Here is a 9993-nt window from a genome sequence, read left to right on the forward strand (position 1 = left end):
GTGTTTTCGTGGCCAGGGGCTGCGGCCGGGGTGAGCTGTCCCGGTGCCCGCGGAGGCAGGGGCAGGCTGCGGCTTGCTGCGTGTCTGAGCCTTGTTATTCATACCTGGAACGTGGATCCTCCGGGAGCCCGAGTGCCAAGGGAGAAAGAGCTCTTTTAAACACCGTATTTCAGGGACAAGCAAAGAAAATGTGGGTTGTCTGAAGCCCGGTTTTTGATGGGCGGTCACTGTGGGTGGGGGGGTGTGTTTGTTATTCAGCACACTTTAAATGTTACACGTGCATGTACAGACACCTTTGCTTTTCCCATACCCCTCAACGTGAACCCACCCCCAGTGGATTTGCTGCTCGGTGTGGTGTGAGGAGTTTTGGTTCCGTACCTGTTGTCTGTATCTGGCACAGATAATTCAGTTTCACGTGTGTGGTGGGGCAGCTTTAGCTGCGGCTGTGCTGCATGGGGAACTGAAAGGGTCACCTGTTCCTTGATGTGAAGCTGTTCAGCCTGGAGAAGTTTTCTGCTCCTGCTGGTCCCTGCACAAATCCTGCCTCGAGCCTGGCATCCAGCCTGGCTCTGCTTGGTGCTGGTTTTGCTCCCTGGCATCAGCTGGAATCAGGGTGATTCTTCCCAAAGCGGAGGAAGCAATGTTTTGGGTCTGTGGGGGTGTGTTACTCTGCTCATTCTGGAGACGTGACGAGGTCTGTTCAAAGTGAATCTCAGCAGCAATCTCGAGGCTTGATGTGTCAGACCTGAGTGATGGGGATGACACACTATTCCTGAGTGCCAAAGCTTTGAAATCAACGGTGCTAAAAATATGTTTGGCTCAAAATTCAGTGACTCGTTGCTGTTTTCCTATCCCCAAAGCAGCTGTGTGCTGGGATTAAAAGCCAGAGGGAACCTTAAGAAATGTGCAAGCTGGACTGTCCTGTGCAGCTCCCCTCCTGCCCTAGACATTCTGTGTGTTGGTTTGTTTGCTTGGCTCTTGGGGTTTCCCACTAAACACAAAGGCTCAGCAGTTCCTAAAAATGAACAGAAATCCCCTGAAAATAAGTTAAAATCTCTCTGCATGTAAAAGCTTCACTAGGAACTTCCGCAACTTTTGCAGAAAGCAAAGTCAGCTCCTCCTGCCTGGCTTTCTGTATATTTTCTCAAGGGAATTGCTGCCTCATGTCATGTAGGAGTTAGAGAAAATGCTGGAACAGTAATTTAAATATTTAAATGAAACCCTCTTTGCCTGTGACATGCACTGATGTGTGCCCAGACCGAGCAGATGGTGTGAATTAATCCCAAATTGTGGAGTTGTTTTGGGTATTTCCTGCTGGATACACTGAAGTCTTTAAAAACATACACAGATCCTGGTAGTGTTTTGCATGTTTTTGTGTGATGACAAATATTCTTCAGCTCCCAGGCTGGGGCAGCTCCAGGAGCTGATGTCCGTGGGAATACCTGCCTTGACTTTGCTCTCTGGGATGCCACTGGCATTGCACACCCTTGGGGTGCTGTGTTCCCCAGAAGCATCCCTTTGCTCTGCACCCTGGGGATAGTTTGCAGAATGGGAATCTCTGAAAATTGAGGATTTTTTTGCACCAGCAGAGAGAGGGCTCTACTGAGCACTAACTTGTTGTTGTGTATTTTATAATCCCTCTCTGAAAATGTTCCTTGGGCTGAAATTGGAATGTGATTGCCCTTAACCACAGAACTGGATTCTTTCTCCCTCTCTCTCTTTTCTGACAAATATTTGTGAATGTGTTTGCTGACTCACATGAAACCTGTCACTAAACTTGCTGTCATGATACAGAGCCAAACAAATCATCACACAGAACTGACTTTTCAATTTAAGAGTTGGATCTCAGCTTTGGTTCATGAAGCCTTTCCTGGCTGGGCTTGGCTGTGTAAGGAAGATGTTTTTCCCTTCACCAAAAGCTGTTCCTCGGCATTTGGTTTTAGGTAGATCTGTTTGGAAGCAATTCTGTGATGTGCTGGTCTGAGTCCAGCTCCTAGCTGACAAAATGGGACCAACATCACAGCCGCCGAGTTGTCACTAAGGGTGTCCTTGGCAGGAAGGGCAGCCCTGCCATGGACAGAGGGGCTGGGACGCTGCTGACCTGTCCAGGTGATCCCTCAGGTGAGGCTCAGGCAGCAGGAGCCCGGCTGGAGGTGTTTGCAGTGCTTCTGTCCATGCTGCACCTGCCCTGAGCACTTGAGCTTCCCTGGCTCTTAATCCAGTACTTTCACAAGCATTAACTGCAGTTAAAAAGAATTAAATAATAAGCTAATATCAGATCACAATCAGTTTATAAATATGCATTTTTTAATCCATGATTGCTCAGCTTCTGTAACAATATTTACAGTCTTAAAGAGACCCTTCTTTTTCCAGAAGAACCGACTCCACATAAAACCAACAGCCCACCCTCTGGAGTTACATACGCTCATGATGTCTTGGACTGTGGCCTCAAGCCATGCCCCCTGCCTTTTTCTAGCCTTTCTGCAGATCCCATGGGCAGATATGGACAGCCAGATAGCATAGGGCCAACACCTACACACCCTGCCAACGCTGCAGGGGCCTCTGCTCCGAGCCCTAGGATTGAAATAACTCCATATCATGAACTGATTCATTCAGGGGGTCCCTTCCGCGGCAGAGACACAGATGTTCTTTTGGTAGAACATCAGTCAAACTCAGCCACCACTAGCCCGAGGGTTACCCTGCCTGTCCCTGGCTTTGAGGGCTACAGAGAACCACTGTGTCTGAGCCCAGCTAGTAGCGGCTCCTCTGCAAGTTTCATTTCAGAGACAAATGTATCTCCTTGCACATCACCATGTGTTTCACCAAATAATGGTCCTAGTGATGACCTTTGTCCACAGTTTCAAAACATCCATACTCATTATTCTCCTAGAACCTCTCCAATAATGTCACCACGAACAAGCATCACGGAGGAAACCTGCTTGGGACGCCATTCACCATCACCCTGTCCCAACTCAAGGTCTTCGTCACCAGGTGCAAAACGGAGGTACTCTTGCACTGAGCTCTACAGTACTCAGCTGCCTTCCACCTCTCCTCGGCAGTCACGGACCCCCTCTCCACAGCCCTCTCCTCGCATCCCCCTGAGAGAAGACACCTCTGCAGTTACTTACACGCAGTTGGCCAGCGCTCCCCTTTCCATGGATGCTATGAGCAGCCTTCCTACGGATCCTTCCTGTGGTGTCCCCACGAAAATTTGGAAAACCAGCCCTGATCCTTCATCCATGTCTTCCCACAAAAACAGCATTCCATGTCACGTCTTTCAGACTGTTGACTTCCACGGGCCTTGTGAGCAGGAGGACAGGAGAAACTCGGCCCCAGAATCCATTCTGTTGGTTCCTCCATCCTGGACAAAGCAGCTGGTGCCTGCAATACCCATCTGCAGGTATGTAACCCTTCTTGTGGCTGTGTTTTCCATGTTTTCTTGTGGTGTGGTGTCCTCTGTCGTGGCTGGTGATCCCTAGGAGTGTTTTCTTGGGCAGGTTCTGCTGCAGACCAGAGCTGAGTGCTCAGGGACAGCACTGGTTAATGGAAGCCCAGTCCATTACGATTCCAAGGGATGGAAGTCAGGGTTTTGAAGAGACATCACCAAAATGGTTCATTGATAGCACAGTGCACTACAAATTCAATTTCCAAATGCTTTGTCTGAGCAGATTGCAGACAGCCTTTGACAAAGGCTGAACACTCTGGTGCCATCCTGCTGCTCTTAAGATGCTGGGATTGCTTTTGTAAAGTTGCTTACAAATTTCCATCAAGGATGAAAGGGCTTTAAATAATGCCTGGTTCAACACAGAGCTCACTGCTCCAGGTCAGACTGAGCTTTCGGTCAACTCCAGTGGCTTAGTGTTGGTTGTTAGTTTGTTAATTGTCCCTTAGCCCAAATCTCAGCCCTCCATTGTTTGGCCCTTCGGTATCTGCCAAGACCCAGAGTGCCAAGAGTTCGACTCAGCTCCCAGTCCCTGCTGGCACCCTGTCAGTGCCATCCTGCTGGGCAGTGAGGTTGTCCCCACGCTGACGTTATCCCAGGCTGTTCCTGACCTGCTAAACACAAACTGTGAGTGAAAGAACACAAGCTGTGAGTTCCCTTGGCTTGTCAGACCGGTCTGGCAGCAGCCTGTACTCACAGAGTAAGAGTGGTTTAAAATCCAGTGCAAGCTTTAGTTGTACATCACAGTGTATTCATTTCACTCATAAACCCTTATGTATTTTCATAACAGGAAAGCTAGTACCAGGTAAGAATATTTCGCATTTTATTCATGTGCATTTTAATATTTCTGGAAATCATAACAATTGTTAATTTACACAACTGGTAGGTAATGGTAAATGAAGTTAATATTTCACAATATGTGTTCTGTGATCCAAGTTTGAGACACACAGCAACAGCTAGATAAAACGGGCATCTTCGCAAAAATGTAACTGCTACAGATATTTTTGTTTAAGAAATAGAAATATTCTCTTCTGCAAGGAGATGGGCCCACAGAAGTTATCTTCTCAGCAGAGCTTGCAGTCAAATGTGAGCAGTTCAGCATAATCTCATGGGAATTCATAGCAGACCCCTAAATGTTTCAGGTGGGGCAGTAGGAGAAAGGGGGGATCAGGGCTTTGAGAAGTCATATTCTCAGGAGTTTCCCTGGTGTTCTCTCTCTCTCTCTCTCTCTCTCTCTCTCTCCCAGTTTGCCTGTGCAGTCCCTCCCGCCCCTGGAGTGGCCCCTGTCCAGCCAGTCTGGCTCGTACGAGCTGCGGATCGAGGTGCAGCCCAAGCCCCACCACCGCGCGCACTACGAGACCGAGGGCAGCCGGGGCGCCGTCAAGGCTCCCACCGGGGGCCACCCCGTGGTCCAGGTAAGGCTCTGGGGACTCTCCCTGCAGGAAAAGTTCATTTCTGAAATGCTTGCTGGGGGCTGCCCCTGAAAGAGCAGCACCCTGTGAACCTGCTTGTGAAAGTGCTTAAAGGGTCTGAGCTGAGGTGTGGTGAAGTCCAGGACTTCAGGAAGGTTGGTTTGGATTGGCTTCTGAAAGCTCAGAAATGCGGGCCCTTTTCTGGGCTGTATAAACCTTGTGTGATCCTCTGTCACTTAGGACTCTGTCATAAGGTGCCTGGGGAAGTCTCTGCTGAAACAAGGGAGCAAAATTCAGGCTGCCGGTGGTGGAGAGAACAAATTTGTCCCTTTGCTGACCTGAGAGGTGAATGAGCTGAACCCTTCTTCTGTTTGGAGTGTGAACAGCTTTTCCTTCACCTTTCAGAGGGTGGTATAAAATAGTGGCTGAGTAGCTGCAGTGTAGCCAAGTGGGGGCACATCAGTCATTTCCCTCATTTCCCCTGTTTTCAGCCCATGTTTCCTGAAGGAAAGCCAAAGCCAGGCTGGGGTCGGGGCTGTGCTGTGTCAGTGGGAATGATGTGTGGGAGCTGGACAGGTCAGCCACAGCTACAGCCTTCACTAAACAAAGTTGGGCTGCATCCTACAGATGTTCCTGACACACTCAGGACTTGCAGGAACCAGGAAAACATTAACATTTATGTGTAATTTCAAGCATGTGATCAATACCACTAATTTCACTGGGTTGATTTGTGCTTGACTTCAAACATATGTTCAGTATTCCCCTGCAGGCTCACCCCCTTTTAAAATCAAGCCATAAATTGTTAAATCAATGAATTTGTTTGCTTTGATGGAGCTGGATGTACCTGTATGGACTGGGTATTTGAGTAAAGGGTACAGGGTAATATTAAACAGCAATCACGTTTGCCATACCTCAGTAATGCGGGATTTTTGGTTTGAGTCTGACAAGCTCATAGCCTCCTGTGGTGTGTTTGAAGCTACAGAGATGCAGGAATGAAACCAATCAGCGCTTGCTTCTTTCTCAGTTTGCTTGCAACTACAGTATCATTTACCTTCCCAAAGTATTCCTATCAACAGGGTGCTTATTGCAATGAAGGAGTTCCTTGTGACATGGGGAAATAGAATTTGTTTCCTTCCTGTAATCAATATCAATCAAAGAGGCATTTCTATTTTCTGTTGAAGACAGGAACCAATATTGCTAGTTTTATCATAATTTGCTATCAAGCTTCAGGATCTAAAACTATAAATTCAAATGTCCACATTAGTTCCCCAAGCAGATGTGCCTCTGCACAGCTGTGCCTGCATCTGGGGAAAATATGGACAGTTTCTTTCTGAAGGTTTATTGTAAAGCTGGGAGTATTTGTTGAATTTGTGTTCACTTGAACATAACCAGGTTCATATGCATGCCAGGCAATGAGATAGTTGCACCTGTATGGTTTATGACATCTGAATCTGGGGGAGGTTAATAAAATCCAAAGTTTTCATGTCATAAGTTATTTGCCTTCAAGGGATCTTTTTTTTTTCCCCTCCTTCTTTCCCCTCAGTGAAGTTTAACTTTCGTGTTCTTGTCAGATGCAAACAGAGTATTTTTCTAAAATACCTCTTTTTAAACAAATATGATTTAAAAACCCCAAAACATTAAATTAACCCTCCATGTGACTAATTACCCAGCTGAACTTGCTGGCAGAAGAGATCTTGGCTGGTTTTTGCAGCGCAGTGTTGCCCTGCAATATTTCTTTTTTGGAAAGTGCATTTTGCGTGCAGATTTCTTCTTTTGGGTGCTCTGAAGCTACAGACCAGCAGATCTCATATCCTCCAAGCCTTATCTTGTGGTTTATCTTTCTGATGCTGCTTCCTCTTCTTCACGTGTCAAGCCCTGAGAGTTTGTGCTCAAGGCTCTGCACCAGTTGTGCACTCCAAGCATGGCAGGAGAAGAGTTTGGGTAACCAAAACCTCTGGGAAGCTGGACCACGCGGAATAGGACATTGGCTGTGTTTGCCAGGAGGAGGGGGAAGCTATGGATAACATGGAATGTTCACACACCTGATTTCAGGGCCACGGAGAAGCACAGGCTCCCCGCTCAGGTGTCTGAGTCACTCTTGGGATGAACCTACAGCTTGTGTTAACTGTAGAGGAACTCAGGTTTTAGGGATGAGTTGGATGTGAGTATCCCTTGGATGTTGAGGTGCTGAGAATAGTCAGATCTTTTGTAGCAAGGACAAAACTGAAGTTTCCGTGCTCCTTCCATCCTGCAGGTCCCCCCGGGCACTGTGACCACAGAGGAGGGGGAGGCACGTTTGGTTCCCAGCTCTTTTTTCCCAGAGTTGAAGGACAGCTGCTGATTCGTAGCCAGCTGCTCCAGTCAAGGCTGTGGAGGAGACCGTCCAGTAGGAAAGGCAGTGGCTGCTCCTGTGCAAAGAGCTTGTGGATGTGACTGGGATAGAGTGGCAGCCCAAACACAAATCTAGAGTGTAATGGTAGAGGTTAAATCCCTGAGCCAGCTGTTTGCCTTGGTACAACATCCAAATGCAGACCAGGGCTACAAAACCCCAGTGCTCAGGTGAGGGCAGAGGAAGGCACAGGGACCCCCAGCCCCCCACCCCTGTGTGTGCCAGGCTCCTCCTCACTTCTGCTCTGGAACAGGAAAGCTGTACAGAGAGGGGCTCCTGCTCAGCACAGCCAGCCCAGCTTTCCCCTGGGTTTTAACTTTTAAAATGGTGGCGACTTTTTATTTTTCTTATTAAAAAGAAGCTGGAATGGCAGAGTTGTTAGTGGAACTCACAGGAGCTGCTTTACAATAACAAATGTATGTTCCACTTTCCTTTTATATTTGAATTTTGCCGTCTGTGTTTTCTTGTGGTTTCGCAGTCAAAGGAGACATTGTTTCTTAGCCTGGGCTTCCCATGGGGCTCTGACTTTTAACTGTATGTGACTTCCAACATCCAGCTAATTCATTGGTGTGTTAGTGAAACCGGAGCCTTTGATGGAAACTCAAAACCCAATCACGGCTCCGTGGGGTGATTCATGCTCTGACACGCGGGGCCGGGCTGGAGCCACGCTCCTGCCGAAACCCCGACCAGCCCGCCCAGGGGGATTTGCTGCCGAGGGCACGTCCCAGCAGTTGAGTTTGTCCTTTTCCCCACCTTCCCGAGGCCCCTGTGCAGGGAAGAGCAAGGCCAGGCTGTGCTGGACCCAGCTGGTGCTGCACAACATCTTTGTGCCACTCTCGGGGCCATCACTTCCCTGTTCTGGAGGTGGATTTTGGCTCCTGCAGGGATTTTTCCCCCAGCTCAGGAGCAGCATGTGACAAACCACCTGCACCTTTCACACCTGATTTACCTGCAGGACTACAGGGCTTGTTTGCACAATGGGATCGTTGTAGGGGCCTCTTGAGCTTTGAGCTCTCAGCCGTGGATTTATTGACTGCTGTTCCATGTGCTACTGCAGGGGTTGATGTGCAGTGGCCAAACCACAGATTGTAGCTGCATCTGGGAAATTCTCTTCAAAACTAATGTGCCATCAAATGTAAGGGTAGGTCAGCGGCCCTCACGCTGTGCTGCAAGCATGGCTGTACCTTTGAGTTAGAGGTGAATGAAAAGCTCTCACTGAAACTTTTGAGCCAAATTCAGAATATGTTGCTTTGATGGAGAGGAGTTTTGGCAGAGGTGAGGGGAAGCAGCGTGTACCAGCTGGTTTGAGGGGGATGCCTGGGCTGTGCAGGTTATGTGGATTAGAAATACTCCCAGATGAGACACATGCAAGACTTAGGTTATTCTTCCCTGTAGGAACTGTGGATGGGGCAGTCAGTGTGCTGCAAAGCAAAGCTGGAATTTCTGGCTGTGTGCCATCAATGTGGACACTTCCAGCACAGAACTCACCCCATTCAGGGCGTGCTGCAGGATCTGCAGAGGAGTTCACACAGGGCAGACAGTGTCCTGTAAACTCACACCAGGGCTCTCTGCTCACGGGTTTCCCTGCCCAGCTGGGGCTGGTTCCACAGTGCCTCTGACAGCTGGCAAGGGTCCAGCTTTGCTAACTGGCGGCAGAGCCCCATGCTGAGGAACTCCCTCAGCGTGGTCCTGTCAAAATCATCCAATTTGCACCCTCTGATTTACTCGTGGCACAGCGAGTTCTGTCGTGCTGGGGAGGTTTAGATCTTTTGTCATGAGTGTGCATGGAAGTGCTTTAATGACACAGTTGGTTTCCTTAGCCAGCTGTGAAAATGAGATCTCCAAATCCTCCTCCCTGTACATGTGCACTGGATAGATGCATTGTGCCTCTTCTTTTAAACTGTCATCTGAGATAGTCAAAGCATCCTGAAAACAGGATCAGCTCTACACAGGGCTGGGGAAACTGAAGCCCAGAGAGGAAACAACTTGCTTCCACTGCAGCGTGAGGTCAGTCAGGAGCAAACACTCCCCATTGCTTTCTCCCAAGAGCTGCTGTCTCTGTCCCAGACCTGTATTAACCCCATCTGAAAGCAGAAATCCCAGTAAGACACCGGGAGTCTGGTTGTCATTTACTGTAAGGAACAGCAGAGCAAGTGAGATTCAGTTCTTGGAATTTTGACAAAACTGTCATCAAAATAAGAAACACTTAAAATTGAGTATCATAAAAAATCATAATTTAGCAGAATCAGATGTTCAAAAGATTATCTTCAGAGGCCTTTTCAGACAGCTTTGGTAGGGAGCAAAAGGAACCGAGGCAGATATTTCCTTCTGGTTTGCGTTCCTTTGCTGTGTCCCAAGTACATTAAATTGAACAAAAACATGTGAGAAGATTCAACTTTGTTGCTCAATGTCAGCTCTAACTGAAGCAGGCCGAGGAGCTGCTACATGATACAGTGGCTGGACGAGGTCTTTGTTGAATTCCTGACAGCTATTGATACGCCACTCTGCCTGAGACAATGCAGTGACATTTTCCCTCTTGGTACAAGTATTGTTGAGCAAAGACCTCCCCAAAAAAGCCCTTGACATTGTTGCAATCAGCGGCTATTAATGATGGGGATTAATGATCAAATCCAAGGCTGAAGCTGCTTGCAGCAGGAAGGGGGAGTGGGGGGCAGAATCGGGGCTGTTCTGCCCAGAACATCTCCTGTGTGCAGCAGACGGTGTGAAAGGCTGCTGGCACGGAAAGCGGC

At 48.3% G+C, this 9993-nt stretch overlaps 1 protein-coding gene across 1 annotated transcript in view; it reads left to right on the forward strand.

Moving 5' to 3' along the window:
- NFATC2 (nuclear factor of activated T-cells 2) overlaps window positions 1-9993 on the forward strand; it is an 82260-nt gene that overhangs the window by 12355 nt on the left and 59912 nt on the right. Inside the window, exons 2-3 of the mRNA XM_017735041.1 lie at window positions 2891-3400; window positions 4689-4857. Coding sequence (XP_017590530.1) covers window positions 2904-3400; window positions 4689-4857 — 666 coding nt within the window. The 5' untranslated portion in view covers window positions 2891-2903. The remainder of the gene's footprint in view (window positions 1-2890; window positions 3401-4688; window positions 4858-9993) is intronic.

This window comes from Corvus brachyrhynchos, unplaced genomic scaffold, assembly GCF_000691975.1.
Source record: "Corvus brachyrhynchos isolate BGI_N302 unplaced genomic scaffold, ASM69197v1 scaffold10, whole genome shotgun sequence".
NCBI lineage: Eukaryota > Metazoa > Chordata > Aves > Passeriformes > Corvidae > Corvus > Corvus brachyrhynchos.